Here is a 16,685-nt window from a genome sequence, read left to right as displayed (position 1 = left end):
GTGCGTCATGCGCCGCACCTTCCGCCTCCGCCCCGCGGCGCCGCGGAGGGAGCGGCACTTCCGGGAGGGGGGAGCGGGAAATGGCGGCGGGGGCGGTGCCGGGGCTGCCCCGCCCGGCCCGGCCTCCTGCGCCCCCGGGGTCTGCGGGGCGTTTCTTTGCCCGGCCTCGCGCTCCCCTTTTGTCCCACGTGCAGAGGGTGCAGGGCCCTGCTGGGCATGTGGAGCCGCGGGGACGAGCACCCCCAGCCCCGAGACGGAGCCATTGGCGAGTGGGTAGTGCTGGGGGCGAGCCTGGGGCACGGGGGCGAACCCGCCCTGCTGCTGCCGGCGGCCTGGAGAGCGCCCAGCCCGGCCCTGCCCTTCCCCGGACGCAACGAGGCACGACACGGGCATTGTCCACTTTTATTGTTGGCAAAGGTTGTCTGGATGCAATAACACTGTCACAAGGGCACAGAGCAGCGTGGTGCCGGCCGGGCCCGGGGGCACCGGGCACACAGACATGCGGGGGGACACACGTGGGGATGGGGAGCTGTGACCCCCCCACCCCGAGCTCCCCCCGGGGCATCCCCACGCCCGGCCGGCTCTATTTACAGTATTCACAGACGTTGTACCCAGCGAGTTAAATAACTACATCATTACACCACACGTCTGGGGCGGCTCCGGTGGGCTGCGGGGGTGGGCTGTCAGTCTGATAAGGTGCATGTTTAAAATAAAAATAAAAAACCAACAAAACGAAATAAAAACGAGGACAGAGAGAGAGGAGCCAGGTGTCCCCGCCGGGGGGTCCCGCAGCCCCCCGGGGGAGCAGCGAGGGTCGTGCTGTGACGGCAGCTCCGGGTCCAGGCGGACTCAGGGTGCGGGTGGTGGCCCCGTGGGGGTGTCGGCCAGGCCCTCACAGCACCTCTGTGGGCAGGGAGAGCGCGGGGTGAGCCCCGGGCGGGCACAGCGCTGACCCCCACCACCCTCCTGCCGCTCACCTGTCACCTGCGGGGGCTTCACCACGGCCTGCTTGAGGAAGGGCTCCTTGTCGCCGAAGGGGATGATGCTGCCGGGGCTGCCGCCGTGGTGAGGGAGGTCCCGCAGCTCCTTGGGGCCCTCGGTGCCCGTGAAGCCGTTCTCGTGCTTGCCGGGCTGGACGCCATTCACCAGGGCCGCCGCCTCCTTGGCGCTGTGGGGGACGGAGGGCTGGGGTCACCTGGGCCCCGCTGCCCCCCCGCCCCCCCGGCGTCCCCGCGCTCACCTCGGCTGCAGCCCCTCGCCCGCCAGGCCCTTCGTGCCCCCCGGTGTCCCCGCGCTCGGCGGCTCCGTCTCTGGCAGCTCCTCCGCCTTCGGGATCGGCCCCGGGTGCTTCTCACGGCCTGGGGGGGTCACAGAGCCCCGCTCAGCCCCAGCCTGGGCCCCAGCAGGGCTGGGGGGAGCAGGACCCCCGGCACCCTGAGGTGCCCACGCACCTGGGGCATCCTCCTGCTCGGCGGCTTTGCCGTTCACCACCTTCTTGTCCTCCTTCTTCTGCAGGGACAGCAGGGCCGTGAGGGGCAGTGGGGGCTGCAGGCAGGGGGGCTCTGCACAGCCCCCCATGTCCCCAGCACCTCGGGACAGGGGACAGGCCCCCACCTTGGCATCCGCTGCGTCCGACTTGCGCGTCCTCTTCATGATCTCCTCCAGGCGCTGCGGGCACAGCGGGGTCACACACGGCCCTGGTGCCAGGCAGGACCCCCTCCAGGGAACGCCCTGCTGTGCCCTGCACCCAGGGGTGCTCCCAGCCCTCACCTTCTTCCTCTCCAGCCGCTCCTGCTCCTCACGCTGGAAGTGCTTCTCCCTCTCCAGGCGCTGCCGCTCGGCCTCTTCCCGTGCCCTCGCCTCGGCCTCTTCCCTCTGTGCCAGGGCAGGGCAGGGGCGGGTGAGACAGGGCAGGGAGGGCTGGGAAAGGGCAAGGACAGTGGGGACTGGGCAGGGACAGTGGGGACAGGCTGCCACCCTGGGCGTTGAGGGGCTGGGCTGGTCCTCACCCCTGCATCCCACTGGAGAAGGAACCAGACGAGCATCCCTGCCTTCACCCCCCATCCCTGCCTTCACCCCCCATCCCTGCCTTCACCCCCCATCCCTGCCTTCCTCCCTGTCCCCTGCAGCCCCTCACCCCCCACCCTGTCCCCCCGACCTGTCTCTGCAGCCGCTCCGTCTCCTCCCGCTCGGCCCGGGCTCTCTCCTGGGCCTCTCGCTCCTCCTGCAGCCGCCGCTCCTCGTCCCTCCGCCGTGCCAGGGCCTCCCTCCGGCTCTGCTCCTCGGCCGCCCGCTCCTCCTGCGCCCGCCTGCGGGAAGGGGGCCCTCAGCACGGCAGGGGGGCCGTGCCCGGGGCCAGGGGCGCAGCACCCACCTCTCCTGCTCCTCCTGCTCCCGGCGCTCCCGCTCCTCACGCTCCCGCTGCTCCCGGGCCTGGCGCCGCTTCTCCGCCAGCAGCCGGGCGGCCTCCTCGCGGTCCGTGGTGCCGGCGGGGGGTCTGGCTGGGGGGCTGGCCGGCACGGGGCCGGGGGCTGCAGGGGCTGGGGGGGCTGCAGGGTGCGGGCAGAGTTAGGGCTGCTCTGGCTCCCCCCGTCCCCGCTGCCCCACGACCCCCCCGTACCCACCTGCCGTCGGCTCCGCGGGCACCTTGGGGGGCTCGGGAAGGGCTGGGGGCGCCGGGCCCCGCTCCTCCTCCTTCCTCTCCCGTGCCTTCGCCGGGCCCTCCTGCTCCCCCCGCTCCTCCCGCGCCCTGGCCCGCACCTTGGGGGAGGAGTGGGTGCTGCGGGGCAGGGGAGGCTTGTGGGGAGAGCCGAGGGCCGGGCTGGGGGACGCTGGGCGGGCTTTGGGGGTGGCAGGGGACGAGGGACGGTTCTTGGGGGTCGCAGGGGATGAGGGACGGTTCTTGGGGGTGGCAGGTGACGAGGGACGGTTCTTGGGGCCCGGGCTGCAAACAGAGCAGGATATGGTGTTACTGGGGTTGGGACAGGCCCCGGGGGGTCAGGGGGCCAGGCAGCCTCGGTGGGGGGGTCCCGACCTGCTGTCGGCCGCAGGCAGGAGCCGGGGCTGTGCCGCCGGCAGCGACTGCCGCTTCTTGAGGCTGCGCTCGCGGGACAGGGCGCTGCGCTCCTTGGCGTTCTCCCGGTCCTTCTCCTTCTTCTCCTTCTTCTTCTGCTCCAGACAGAGACAGACAGAGACCGTGTCAGCCCCAGGTGCTTGGCTCAGCTGGGAGCTGAGCCCCCGTGACCCCCGGGGTCCCCACAGAGGTGGCACTCACGGGCGAGGGCTCGGTCCTGCGGCGCGGCGTCACGTCGGGGCTGGCGGTGGCTGCCTTCCGCCGCTCCCAGCACCGGTGCGGCAGCCGGTGGTTGTGGCAGGGGCTGAGGGGGCTGGCGGAGGCCGAGCGGGGGCACACGGGCACTGGGGGAGGAGTGACCACAGTCAGGACAGAGCCGGCACCAACACCAGCTCCCCACTGGCCCCAGACTCCCTCGTCCCACTCCCCTGTCTGTGCCAGGACCTGCATGTCCTGTCCCCTCCACTGCTCACCCTGCTCCTTGCCGTTCCCAGCCAGCGTCACGGCGCTCCGGCTGCGCGCCAGGAAGGACAGGGTGGGCGTCATCAGCCGGTCCACGATGCTGCTCTCCCACGGGCTCAGCTGCAAGCTCCGGTCTGGGGAGGGAGAGGGGCCATCAGTGCACCCTGAGCCCCCAGACCCCATCCCAGCCCCACGGCCTCCGCTGCGAGGGAACAGCCGTGTGGCTGCGGCAAGGCCGGGGCACGTGTGTGGTTCCAGGAGTGCCCGGAGCTTGGCTGTGTTGGGGAGGGGTCCCCACGGCCCCACATGGCTGGAAGGGTCCCCACAGCTGAGCAGGACGAGGGGCCACATGGGCACAAGTGTGTGTGGGCAGCTGGGCATCCGTGGGACGGCGCTGTGGTAGGACGACAGTGGTGCCCCTGTGTCCCGCAGACACCCCAGTCACCACGTACCCACAGGACCATGTGCCACTCTGGTGACTCCAGCCCCTCCACTGTGCCCTCTCCTTGTGCTCGGCGATGGCGTGTACCCCCCATGCCCCTGCCCTGTGTGACCGAAGCCTTGGCACGTGCCAGCTGCTGTGGGGACACCGCAGTGTGCCCTCACCCCACGGGAGCTGTGCCGAATCACCGAGTGTGCCGCAGGAGCCAGGCCAGGCTCACGGCACCCAAGGAACCTCCAGCCACACTACTGGCTCAGCTGGGCACAGGGCTGTCCTGGCTGTCCTCCAGTGCCTGTCACCAGCACCAAACACCCCACGGCGCACGGGAGGGGAGAGCACAGAGCCAGGGGTGCCACAGGGGGACAGGGTGGCAGGTCTGGCAGCGGCCCAGGGAGATGCTGCTCCCGCCCGGGCGGTGCCGGCAGCCCCTGGGTGCTGCTCCTGGGCCGAGCCCCAGCACGGGGCGGTGGGAGCTGCTGTGTCACCGCCGCCCGCCTCAGCTGCTCTGGCTATTTATACCCGGCTGGGAAGGCGCCCATCTCCAGGCAACCCCGAAACACAACAGCCCCGGCGCTGGACACATCCCTCCGGCACAGCCGCGGCCTTGGGCAGCACTCCCAGGGCCGGGACGACCTTGCAGCACCACGGCCACGGCGCTCCGTGGCACCAGCCCCAGGAGCCCTTGCCCGGCCCCGGGCGGGTCGATGACAGGCAGCCCCTCTGTGGCTGCACCTGCACCCACCAGAGCTGCCCTGGGGCAGGGAGCCAGGCTCCCATTCCCATCCTGGCGCCTCATGGGGCTGCCAGCACCCAGCTGCTCCTCCTCCTCCTCCTCCTTTTCCCAGCCTGCGCAGCCTCAAGGAGCCGCCGGCCGGCTCCAGCCTCCTCCTGCCAACAGCAAACGGCTTCTCCTCTCTCCGCGGGCACCTGGGGACGGGGGACCCTGGCCCTGGGGGTCCCCAGCGCTGGGCGGGGACTGGGCTGTGCCCCCTGCGCTGGGGCAAACGCAAAGGGCTCTTACTTCTACTGGGAGAGTTCCAGAGGGTGGCGGAGGATTTGGAGAGCCGCTTGTTGATTATAGAGTCGACGTGTTTGGGGAGGTTTACAGCGGACACCGAGCACCGGCTCGCACCTGGAGGAGGGAAAAGACACAAGGGCATTAAGGTCCCGGGGCCGGGGCCAGGCCCCCCACATGCAGCATGCACGGCTGTGCTGGGGCACTGGGGTGGGAGCGGGAGGACACGGCACAGAGTGGGGCCAGGGGAGATGCTGGAGTCCAAGGACACGGCACAGAGTGGGGCCAGGGGAGATGCTGGAGTCCAAGGACACGGCACAGAGTGGGGCAGGAGATGCTGGAATCCGGGGACACGGCACAGAGTGGGGCAGGAGATGCTGGAATCCAGGGAAATGGCAGGAGACGCTGGTGTCTGGGGACATGACACACAGCACTGGCATTCGTCATGGCAGTGTCCGAACCCCACAGGGTCATGCTGGGATCATGCAGGGATCTCATCCCTGGGGAGGCAGGGCGGCTCCTGAACCATGCTACGACAGTCTCCCCAAAAACAGTCCTGGCAATCGGGAGCAGGGTGACCAGAGACCTCGGCGGCATGGCAAGCAGCCACCCTGGGGGAGCAGGGTGAGGTCCAGACAGACACAAGACAACATCACACTGGTGCTGGGTCAGTATGGCAGTGCCAAGAGGGTGCTGGTGGCTGGCAGCACCTCCACAGAGTGCTGGGATCTCCCCAGTCTGGCCAGGCTCCTCTGGACAAAACAGCCAGGGAAGCTCTGGGCTGGTGGAGGTGGGACATGGGTGAGTCAGAGCTGGCAGCAACTCTGGCAGTGCACCCCTGCAGGAGGTGGCAGGGGAAGGTGTCCTCTTGCCAGACCCTGCTGGGTGTTGCACCACAGACACACGGGGCTGTCCCCGAGTGTGCCACACACGGCACCTGGACAGGTGTACCCAGAACATGGTGCCTGTACACACAGCCCCACCAGCTACAGCCGGGCACACGCCTGCACACACGTGGCACATGGTGCCCGTACACAGAGCCTGGCACACAACGCCTGTACACAGCCTGGCCAGGTACAGCCAGGAACACAACACCTGCACACAGCCCCACCAGGTACAGCCATGGCCACCACAGCCACCCCACGGTGGGCAGACAGACCCTGGGGACACAGCACTCCCCTCTCTGTCACCATCCTTGCCACATAGTGCCAGCACCTGCCAGCACAGCCCTGTACCCTCAGCAGTCAGGGACGAGTGGAGACCTCCACATGCCCAACCCTGGTGCCTAATTGCTCGGGGTGTCCCTGAGGAGCCCCTAAGGAGCGGGGCCACCTTCTGCGGCCACACACATGGCCACGGTCACCCCCACGGTCACTGGAGCTGGAGGGGCCAGCGCTGCCCCCACCCAGCTGGGGCACAAAGGGACACACCACAGCACAGACCCCAGTCGGAGCCTGCAGAAGCCTTGCACAGCTCCACAGCCCCTGCCTGGCTCCCCACAGCTGCTGGAGACCCGGCAGCATGGCCACAGCATTCCAAGGCAGCCAGGGCTGCCCCTCAACACATCCCTGTGAAGAGCAGGGACCGTGATGCACGGCCTCCGGCTCACACCCCTCCCCACCAGAGCAGGGAAAAGCCACGGGACCCCGCGGGTCCCCGGCACAGCCCGGGGTGACGTCAGTGTGACCCCACTGCAGGGGGGCCGCGCTGGGTGTGAGGGTCCGGCGGAGCCGCGGCGTCCCTGGTGCCCGCGCCCGGCCCGGCACTCACCGTCCTTGTGTGCGGGGGAGCCGTGGTGCAGGGCCCCAGCCCAGGACCAGCGCTGCTGCCGGATCTCTGCCCACGTCTTCTTGGCCGACCGCTGGATCGCTGCCTCGTAGCGCTCCTGCCCGAGGGAGAGGGACGGGATGAGCCCGGAGCAGAGCAGGGACCGGCCGGAGCCTCCCGGCGTGAGGCCATCGCAGCGATGGGGTGCTCGGAGGGAAACTGGGCAGCGACGCCCACCCTGGCCAGGGCACATGTGCCAAGGAGCAGGGCACCACGGAGGCTTTGCACCGTGAAGGATGGGCACAGCAGAGGACAGCCACAGTGGGCAGCTCCCAAAGGGCTAACGAAGCATCTCCCAAAGCACTGCTGGAGCCATAAGGACTCCACAGGGATCACATCTCATGTGCCGCCCCAGCCCCCCCGCCCGCTACACCATGACCCCCATTCCCACCTTGTTCTTCTCCAGCTTCTGCCTCTGCCGCTCCTCCAGGACCGCCCGGCGCTTCTCCGCCCGCAGCCGCTGCTCCTCCAGCCGTTTGCGCCGCTCCTCCAGCTGCTTCTCCCGCAGCAGCCGGGCCTTCTCCTCCTTCTCCAGCCACAGCACCCTCTTGGCAGCTGCGGGGGGCAGCGGGGTCGCACCCGAGGCACAGCCCTGGGCAGCCCCGTGGTGGGGCCGCGTGCCCGAGCCGGTGGCGCGGGGCCGTGGGGCGGCCGTGGCCCGGGCACGCGGCGGCATCGCGGCCGGCCGGCCAGCGAGGGAGGGGTTTGGGCCAGGACAAAAGGGAGGCCGGGAGCCCGCCGGGAGCCCGCCGAGCCGCGCGGTGAACAATGGGGGAATGAGGGTGGAAAGAGCGCGGGGACAAGGAGGCCCCATGTGCACGCGGGGGCCCCGCTCGCCCGGCGCCCCGAGCCACTGCGGGGCTGCCTGGGGCTGCCTGGGGCTGCCTGCACATGGCAGAGCTGGGCACCGAGCTGATGGACCTGCACAGACCGGGGGGCACCCGTGTGCCAGGGGGTCAGCGCCGTGCTGGGGAGGCAGAGCTGCCGGCACTGCAGCGCCCGCTCGGGCTCAGCCCCTCACAGCTAATGGGATTGCCCATGACCCGGCAAAGCTCCTTTAGCCCCTGCCTCCCCCCATCCACTTTCCCTCCCACCCCGCAGCCCCCTCTGCTCCCCAGCCCCATACCCAGGTACTTGGCCCGCTCCTCACGCCGCTCCTTCGCCTGCTTGTGCCTTGCCTGGGCTTTCTGGGCATCTGCAGTGGGGAGACACTGTCAGGATATCGCCTGGCCCCCGTGGGCATTGAGCAGTGCCCGCGGGCTGCAGCATCACCAGAGCACCCCAACCCCACTGGCACCCACCTTGCTTGGGCCGGGAGCTGGCGGCAGGGGATGGTGAGGGGCGGTCGCTCCGGGGGGTCACGTCCTTTGAGGGCCCGGCTGTGGCACCCGGGGGGCTCTTGGCATCAGGGGGAGCCCCTTCCCCAGCAGCTGGGGCTGGGGTCTGGCTCCTGGGGGGCAGCGTCTCCACCGGGCACGGGGTGGCAGCGTGGACAGGGCTCGGCTGCTTGGGGGCGTGGGGTGACACCTCTGCTTTGGGGTGCTCCGTCCCAGGGGGCTTGGGGGGCCCGGGGGGGGCCTGGTCACGCCAGGGGGGGACACTCTCTGCTGAGGGGGCCACGGCCACAGGGCTGGGGGACACGGGCTGTCCTGACGGTGTCACGGCTGGAGGGACGGGACGGTCACGCTGCGGGGGGCTGCTCTCGCAGGGGGGCATCACGGCTGGGGGGCACACGGGCTGCTGGGAGGGGGGCACGGCTCCAGGGGTGGGCAAGATGGTCTTTTCGGAGGGGGTGACGGCTGCAGGGACGGGTGGGACGGTCCTTTCGGAGGGGACGACGTCTGGAGGGACGGGCCGGTCGCGCTGGGGGGGGCTGCGCTCTCTCTGCAGGGCATCCCCGGGCGAGGGGGGCGGCGAGGAGGGGGGGGCCACGCTGTCTCCCATCGGGGATGGTGGCTTCCCTGCAATGGGGGCAGAGCAGAACAGAACAGTCTCTCAGTGGGGGAGCCTGGGGCAGAGTCGTCCTCCCCGGGCAGAGCCCTCTGGGGGGGCACAGCCCTGTCCTCCCCAAACACAGCCCTCAGGAGCAAGGCTGTCCCTGGCCACGGGGGCTAGGGCTGGTCCCTGGGATCCCCTCTGGAAGGCAGTGAGACCCCCACCTAAGCCCTGCTGCTGCTGCCCCCATCCTGGGGGGCACCTGGGGTGGGTGCCAGGCGCTGGGCACACAATGCACAGAGGGACCGGCCGGGCTCTGCCAGGCACTGCCACCACAAAGCTGCCCTTCATCCCCCGGCAGCTGCCACTCAGCCCTGCTGTGGGGGGACGTGGGGCCAGAGACCCTCCACAGGCACGGGGACCCCTCTGCTCTCCCCTGAGGAGGAGGATGGAGGGGCTTCCGCCGGCCCTGGCAGCACGGCAGAGGCAGGATGGGCGCGGGCCCCCTGACGTCACCGTCCCACGGCCCCCACTGGACCCGCAGCCATGAACTCACGGCCCAGGAATGCACACGAGGCCGCAGCAACGCAGCCCCCTCCCTGCGCGGGGCCAGGGGGGCACAGGGCCACTCTATGCCCCCCAGGGGGGATCGCCCCCCATCCTGGCCAGCCCTGGGGGACCCCGAGGGAGCTGCTGCATGTGCCAACACACCGACAGCGCCCGGTGAGGCCGTGGCACGTGCCCTCTGCGGGAGTGGGTGTGTCACAGCTGCCCACGGTAACCACAGCAGTGGTGGCTCCCCCAGCCCCCGTTATCAGTTATCAGCCCTCTGCAAACAAACCTTCCAGCACGTGCCAGGGTCCCAACCCCACGCAGCGGGCAGTGCCATCACTCCTGCCTGGAATGATGCCCAACCCATCCCAGGACACCCAGCTCCAGCCCCACTGGCACTGCTGCAGTGTGAGCCCCCAGCTCTGGAGGGTGGGATGGCAGGACCCCAGTGACCAGCACCCGCCGTGGGCTGATGTCACACGCTGGCTCAGCCGTGTTTGCAGAGCTCTCCACAGCCCTCAGCGAGGGGCAAAGTGTGGGCTCTGCAAACACGGCCGGCGCCATCCTCACCCACCTCACAGCTTCTCACCCAGCCCACAGCTCCTCACCCACCCCACGGCTCCTCACCCACCCCACAGTTCCTCACCCACCCCACAGTTCCTCACTCGCCCCACGGCTCCTCACCCACCCCACAGTTCCTCACCCACCCCACAGTTCCTCACCCAGCCCACAGCTCCTCACCCGCCCCACGGCTCCTCACCCAGCCCATGCCGGTGCCAGATGAGCCAGGGTCAGCCCAGGATGCCCAGGGAGGCACCGTCAGCCCCCCCTGTGCTCAGGCATGGGCACACCACAGGTCCCATGGGAGGGGCTGAGGTGCTGCTGCAGCTCCCCAGGCCGGGGCTGTGCCAGCAGGGTTCCCCCACCCCGGGCTCTGTGGGGACACAGCCAGCCCCGGCCCCCCCGCAGACCTTCCGGGTATTTTCTGCTGCAGGAAGCCGGCCCATCCCCTGGCCCCGATCCTGCACATCCCAAGTCCCCAGTGCTGCGCCCTGTGGGGCAGCCATTGCTCTGATGCAGGGCTGGGACTGTGCTGGGGTTGCAGCTGAGGAGGTCCCCTGCCCTCTCCCCCCAGGGCTTGGCACCTGCAGGCAGCGGGGCTTGGCAGCCCCCAGGTGCCAGATCCCAGGATGGTACATGGGGTGGCACCACTTGTGTCCCAGCTGGGAGCGGTGACCCCAGGAGCACTGGGGTGGCAGCCAGCCTGTGGGGCCAAGCAAAAAGCACCAGGTTGATCCTCCAAACAGACAGAAATACCTGCCAGAGCCCCGGATGTGCAGGGAGCACTGGCAGGGGACAGCGGGTACCTCGTGCCACACCACACAGCCTGGCACAGAGCCCTGGGCAGGATCCGTCCTGCCCCGGTGGCTGGAGAGACAGCAGCACCCGTGGCCAGGGCAGGGCAGTGGGCACGGCCAAGACCCCCAGGCACGGCCAAGACCCCCAGCGCGGGGCTGGGCCAGCCCTGCTGCCATCTGTCCCTGTCGCTGCTCCAGCGCGGCAGCTGCCCTGAAACCCAACGCTGCCTGCGCCCAGTGCGGGCGTCCCCTCTCCCCCGGCCGGGGCATTCCACAGGGATTAGCTCCCGGCCCCCCAGACACGCAGGCACGGCCGCCCCGCAGCCCCCGGTCCCGGCGAGCCTGCGCGGCACCGGCCCCACTGGGACGGCGGCACCGGTCCCGCTGTGGCACTGGGACAGCGCGGTGCCCGGCACAGGGCGAGGTGCTGCCCTCGACGCCGCGGTGCTCAGCCCATCCCGCCCCTCCCGTGGGTCCCTTTGGTGCCAGTGCTTGTGCCACCGAGCAGCAGCGGCACCTCCAGCAGGGCCGTGCCCGGCACAGCGCGGTCCCACGGCCGGCACATGGCCGGGGATGCTCAGCCAGGCGGAGGCAAATCGCCGGTGCCGTGAAGCGAGAGCACATCGAGGCCCGCGGGCACCGCTCGGACCAGCGGCCCTCGTTAACCGTCCGCCACACATCCCCGCGGGACACTGCCCACGAGGACGGGGGGGCACCCACCTCGTGTCACCTCAGCTTCCCCCGGCTCCGTGTCCTCGTGTCCCTGCTCCACGGCACAGCCGGGGCCGCCACGGGCTGCTCCACGTGTGGCACCCAGCGGGGCGGGGGGCATCGGCCAGGGCACGCCTCTGCCCCGAGGGCGCGAGGAGAGCAGGGCTGGTGGGTGCAGTGGGGGTCAGTGGTGACCCCTGCAAAGCCACACAGAGGTGCTGGTGTCACAGTGCTCAGCCACCCTCATTGCACCAGTCCCTGCCGTGCCCAGGGACACGACCCCAAGGGGACCCCAAGCCCCGAGAGTCCCCGCTGGCCCCGCAGGGCTGCTCCCCACTGCCCACGGGGACACCCATGTGCTCAGTTGCCTCCCCCACCTCGATGGCAGCCCCATGGCCACCCGGAGGAGAGAAAAGATGGGTCCCAAGGTCTCTTGTTTCCAGCAGGTCCCAGTGCCAAGCAGGGAGGCAGCTGTGGCCCCAGGGCAGGGATTGCTCTCTGTGTTCTGGTGTCTGCTCTACCTGAGGCCACCGGAGTGCTGTGGAGTGCACCGGGGGGTGCTTCACGCCCTGGGGGTGCTCCAAGTGCTGGCACTGCCCCTTATCCCACTCCTGCCTCAACCTGTCTCGGATGTGCCTTGGGGCTGAGCCCTGCCTGTGATGCAGCACCCCTCACACCTGGATGACAGGGCAGTGAGCAAGTGCCCTTAACATGTCCCTGGCAGGTCCCTGGCACGTCCCCAACACGTCCCCAGCATGTCCTGTCTGCAGGCACAGCACTGACACACACCCTCGGTCCCGGCTCACACGCCCGGGCAGGGAGACGCAGACAATGCCAGCAGCCCCGACCTCGGGGGCAGCCAGTGCCACCCTGGCAGCCACCATCGGCAATGACACCCCGTCCCCCAAGGGACAGTCACCCACAGCCTGTCCCCGGGCACACGGGCACTGTCCCCCAAGGCTGGCTCCTCACCCCGCCAGCCTGGAGCCAGCGAAACACAGACGGCAGCACCAGGGTAGGTCAAGCATCAGCCCGCAGTGCCCCACCAGTGCCCACAGCGTCGCTTCGGGGACAGGCCTCTGGGGACAGGCTGGAGCAGGGCAGGAGAGGCACAGGCAGCAGGGCAGCTGGGAGGGCACAGCCAGGTGCCCGTGGTGGGTGCCAGGCAGAAGGAAGGGGCATCCAGCCCCCCTTTCCCAGGCCCATGCCCTGTCAGGCTCTGGGATGGGGGTGTGGGGAGCAGCCATGGGGGAACTGCACCAACCCCTGGGCTGTGGCAGAGGCTGCTGAGCTCCCACGGCACAGCCGAGCCGGTGGTGACGTGCCGAGCTGGAGAGCAACAAGGGGAACTTGGGATCTTGTGGCCAGAGCACAGCCGGAGCTGCTGGGGGGTTTCCAGGGTTTAAAATACACATGGAGGAAAGAGCTGGAGCCGCTGCTGCACCCCAGCACCCCCAGAGCAAACTATGACTGTGGTCACGGCACAGCCCCAAACAGCCCGAGGGCAGGGGCAGGAACACCTGCCCACCATCCATCTGGGCACAGCAGCAGTGGCGACAGGAGGTGCCCTCGTCCTTGGGGTGACCCGTGTGGCACCGTCAGTGCCAAGGGCAGCCGGCCCAGCCACGGTCCTGAGAACCTGTCTGCTAGCATCACGCTGGGAAAACAGAAACCTGGCTGGAAGGCAGGGCATGGGATCCAGCCCTGCAGGGAGCAGGTGCTCAGCACCCCCCAAGAAATAGGGCCTGTGCCTCACAACGCGGATGCAGCACCTACCAGGGCTGGGCCGTGCAGGATCCTGCTCCGCTCCCGGCAGGCTGCCCGTGGTGTTGCCCTGCCCTGCCCTGCTTGGAGCCCTCCGAGGAGCGAGAGCTGTGCTAACTATTTTGGACATGGCACCACGGGACTGTCACATCACCGCTCCGCACGTCGCATCACGTTGCTCTGACGGTTTCACAGAGTGGCTCCCGCACTGGGAGAGCTCCCGAGCTGCTGCTCCCAAACACAGGCGCTGGCGGGCAACCAGCTCACCCTCCCTCTCTGCCGTGCCAGGAGAAGGGTTGGAGAAGCCAGGGGAAATCTGGATAAGAACAGACCCCTGCCTGCTCCCTGCCTTGGTCCTCGTCCTTCTGCCTGCCGTGTCCACTGCCCACCTGGGCTGCTCCACAGGGTCACACCCTGCCCTCAATGCCCTTTGTGACTTCTTGGCCTTCAGTGCCACTGGCTACCCCACACCACGGTGGGACCCGGTCCTGGGAGTGAAATCCCGTCCCCACTGGCAGCCAGGACACGGCACACCAGGGGAGCCAGAGCACTGGGTGGCAAGACAGGGAGCAGCCAGGGCTGCCCAGCCACACGGGTCGCCCACATGGGACGAGTCACGGATGGTCCTTGAAGAAGGACATGGTGCAAAACCGCCCATGCTGCTCTATCACCATCCTCTGCTCGCGCTAGAGCTGCCAGCGACCCACCCTGGGGGTGTGTGGGGGGACCAGGGTGGCCGGGAGCAGCCAGCCCTGGTCCCGGGGCAGCGCCGCGTCGAGCGGGCAGGGCACGGCGGGTGGGAAGGCGGCGAGCGGGGCTCAGACAACATGTCTGGCGCAGGACGCGTCGTTCGGGCAGCGATGCCGGGACCGGTGGCCGGTTGGTGCAGGAGTCTCCGGTTTTCAGCATCGCCGGGAGCCGCAGCCATCCCGCTCCTCCCGCCATCCCTCCCTTTCCGCGGGCCAGGGCCGTGGGCGATGGAGCACCGGGGCCGAGGGGGAGGGGAGCCGCCTCTGCTCTTCCTCCCGCGGTGGGAAGCGGCTCGGCCGCGGAGCTCTGCTTAGTCACAGCGAGAGCTGCGCTGGAGCCCCGGGAGGCAGCGCCAGCCCCGGCCCCGGCCCCGGCCCCGGCCCCGAGCGCGGCCCCGCCGCCGCCGCCGCCCTCCCGGTTCATCCCGGGGCAGCGGGACCGGCCCTGCCGGGACGAGCCCCGAGTCCACGCGGCGGGGCGGGGGCGGCCCCGGGCGGGCGGGGGGCAGCGGGTGCCTCCCACGGGGGGCATCGCCCACCGGCCGGCGGGGACGAGCCGGGGGCTCCCCAAGGGCAGCCCCCCCGCACCCCCCCGGCGGCGGGGCCGGGGCCGCCACGGCCCACCCCAAGATGGAAGGGCCGTGCCCGGGCTTTGTCCCTCCCGGGAAGCCGCCCCGGCCCCGACAGCGCGTTTTCCCCCCGCGGCTCCTCCACCGCCGCCCCGGGCCGCCGCCCCGCTCCGCTCCGCCGCATCCCGCGGGCCAGGCGGCCGCCGCATCCCCGCCGGCACCGCCGGCCCCATCCCGCGCCCCCGGCGGACCCCGCACCCCCGGGCCGCATCCCGCACCCCCGGGCCGCATCCCGCACCCTCCCGGCCGCATCCCGCACCCCAGCTTCCCGCGGCCCCGCGGGGCGGGAGGGGGCCCCGGGCGCCCACCGGAGCCGGTACCGGAGGCGGTGCCGCCGCGAATCCTTACCGAGGGGCTGGGGCTGGGGCCGGGGCTGCGGCTCCCGCCCGGCGCGGCTCCGCTCCATGGCGCGGCAGGCGCAGGGGCTGGCCCAGCCCCGCTCCCCCCGGCCCGCGGGGGAGGACGCTCAGCGCTCCCCGCCCCGGCCCCGCGGCCCCGGCCGGGGGGAGCGGCCGGGGGATGCTCCGCCTCGCCCCGGCTCCAGGCGCGGCCCCGCAGCCCCGACCCGGCGCCGCTCCTCCCGCAGCCGGGGCTGGGACCCCGCGCCCGTCACCGCGGCCTCGGGCCTGCCCCGCCGCCGGTCTCCGCGGTGCACAGCATCCCCCAGCTTTGCTCGGCAACTCGCCCGTCTCCAGCCCCGCCTCCCCCAGATTTTGGGGCTCGCACACACATTTTACGATGCTTCGGTCGCCCGCGAAGCGCTGGCCCCGCAGCAGCCACAGCCCGCCCCGGGCAGCCCCAGGATGCACAGCCAGCGCCGACGGGACCAGCTGCCCCAGCCCCAGGCACCCCAAAAGGACGCCGATTTCCCGTCCCCGAGCCCCACCTCAGCTGCTCGAGAGGCCTTGGAGCTGCTGCTCCCCCTCCTCGTCACACGTGAGCCTTAGTCACCACCAGCAGCTGCCCCCACTCCCGCAGCTGCCCCCCGCATCCCCCCCTGCCCCGGGAACCGGCAGAGAACAGAGGCCTCTCCCGCCCCCCGGGCAGGAGCAGCGGCCTCGGCTCAGCCCCACTCAGGGTGAAACCCCTCCTGGCCTGCAAGGATCGGGGATGGGCCGGGAACGCTGCCCCGTCCCTGCCCAGGCAGAGGCACAGCCAGGACAAGGGGGTACGTGGGCAGCACCAGCAGTGGGAGGAACGCGGCTTCAGGCTCTGAAGGGGCAGCAGGAGCCAAGGACACGTCCTTGTCCACCACGTGGCCAGTGTGCTCTGGGCATCCTGCACAGTGCCCGGGTTCACCGGGATGTGTGGATCAACAGAGCCAGTTTCCTGCAGGCAGCACCCATCAGAGATGCCTGTTTTGGGGATGATATCACCATAGGCCAGGAGATCCCCCGACACTCATCCTCCCTCACCTACCAGGCAAATCCCAGCCCTTTCCTCTGGAAGAGTATTCCCCTGACTCAGAAACAGGGAGCTCCTCAGCAGACAGGGTAGCCCCACTCTGTGATGCTGCAGGGGTGACTCTACACCCCAAAGCACTCCAAAGTCTTCTCACCTTCCCACAGCCCCCAGTCCTGTGCCCTCTCACCCAGCTCAGCCAGAGCAGAGGCTTCCTGAAACTGCCGGAGCCTCACCCGCTGGCTGACTCCCTGCCGGGGAATGCTGCTGGCCAAGCCCTGGCTCTGGGAGCTGGGCACCCCAGGGAGATGGCAGGGAACAGGGGTGCAGTGTCCCAGTGAACCCACAAACCCAGGGGACACCCCAGGATGGGGAAGGGGAACAGCCCCACTCTCATAGCTCTGTGGCTGAGCCTCCAAGGGGCTGCAGGAGCCCCACGGTCCCTTATTTCCATGGCACACAAAGGACCTGGCAGAGCAGGGCTGGGGCCACCCCATGACCTGCTCCAAAGGTGTCCTTAGGTGGCTTCCAAAGCCCCATTCCCTGGCAGGGCCATGTCCCTGTGGGTCCCACAGCATTGCCCAGAGTGGACAAACATCCTGAGACTCCAGGACAGCCTGGCACTGGGTCCAGCCAAGCCTGTGGTCCTTATCCCCACAGCAGGGCCAGCCTGGAGCAGGGGGCACAGTGGGGAAGGGGCAGCCATGAGCGTGGCCATGCTCTGACAGTGTTCCCAGTGTGGGCAGAAGCACAGAGGACTCGTGGCT

General features: G+C 70.1%; 1 protein-coding gene across 3 annotated transcripts; it reads right to left on the bottom strand.

Annotated features, from left to right (window-relative positions):
• Window positions 1-388: 388 nt before the first annotated feature.
• MAP7D1 (MAP7 domain containing 1) lies at window positions 389-15,210 on the bottom strand. 3 transcript variants are annotated; one of them, XM_027719339.2, is made up of 18 exons: window positions 14,866-15,210; window positions 8,121-8,780; window positions 7,946-8,014; window positions 7,211-7,374; window positions 6,763-6,877; window positions 4,999-5,109; window positions 3,547-3,669; window positions 3,275-3,417; window positions 3,035-3,168; window positions 2,625-2,944; window positions 2,375-2,549; window positions 2,159-2,309; window positions 1,771-1,875; window positions 1,615-1,668; window positions 1,452-1,509; window positions 1,241-1,358; window positions 978-1,168; window positions 389-903 (listed from the first exon to the last, which is right to left on the bottom strand). In XM_027719339.2, exons 1-18 carry the CDS (start codon window positions 14,921-14,923, stop codon window positions 893-895), a joined length of 2,760 nt encoding a protein of 919 aa, XP_027575140.2. In that variant the 5' UTR covers window positions 14,924-15,210; the 3' UTR covers window positions 389-892. The 3 variants fall into 3 exon arrangements, with proteins under 3 accessions (XP_027575140.2, XP_039237521.1, XP_039237522.1); XM_039381587.1 differs by lacking the exon at window positions 14,866-15,210 and adding an exon at window positions 13,152-13,388; XM_039381588.1 differs by lacking the exons at window positions 4,999-5,109; window positions 14,866-15,210 and adding an exon at window positions 13,152-13,440.
• Window positions 15,211-16,685: the final 1,475 nt, after the last annotated feature.

This window comes from Pipra filicauda, unplaced genomic scaffold (assembly GCF_003945595.2).
Source record: "Pipra filicauda isolate LSUMZ 115617 unplaced genomic scaffold, ASM394559v2 scaffold232_size1229904_pilon, whole genome shotgun sequence".
NCBI lineage: Eukaryota > Metazoa > Chordata > Aves > Passeriformes > Pipridae > Pipra > Pipra filicauda.
This window is presented reverse-complemented; position numbering and strand designations above follow the sequence as displayed.

Excerpts from the sequence above, each read along its gene's own strand:
- MAP7D1 (XM_039381587.1), bottom strand. The coding sequence starts at position 13,269 with ATGTCCAAAATAGTTAGCACAGCTCTCGCTCCTCGGAGGGCTCCAAGC. Across the intron at positions 8,781-13,151 it reads TCCTGCACGGCCCAGCCCTG|GGAAGCCACCATCCCCGATG; the intron begins GTAGGTGCTGCA and ends CCCCCATTGCAG. Across the intron at positions 3,418-3,546 it reads TGGGAACGGCAAGGAGCAGG|TGCCCGTGTGCCCCCGCTCG; the intron begins GTGAGCAGTGGA and ends CTCCTCCCCCAG.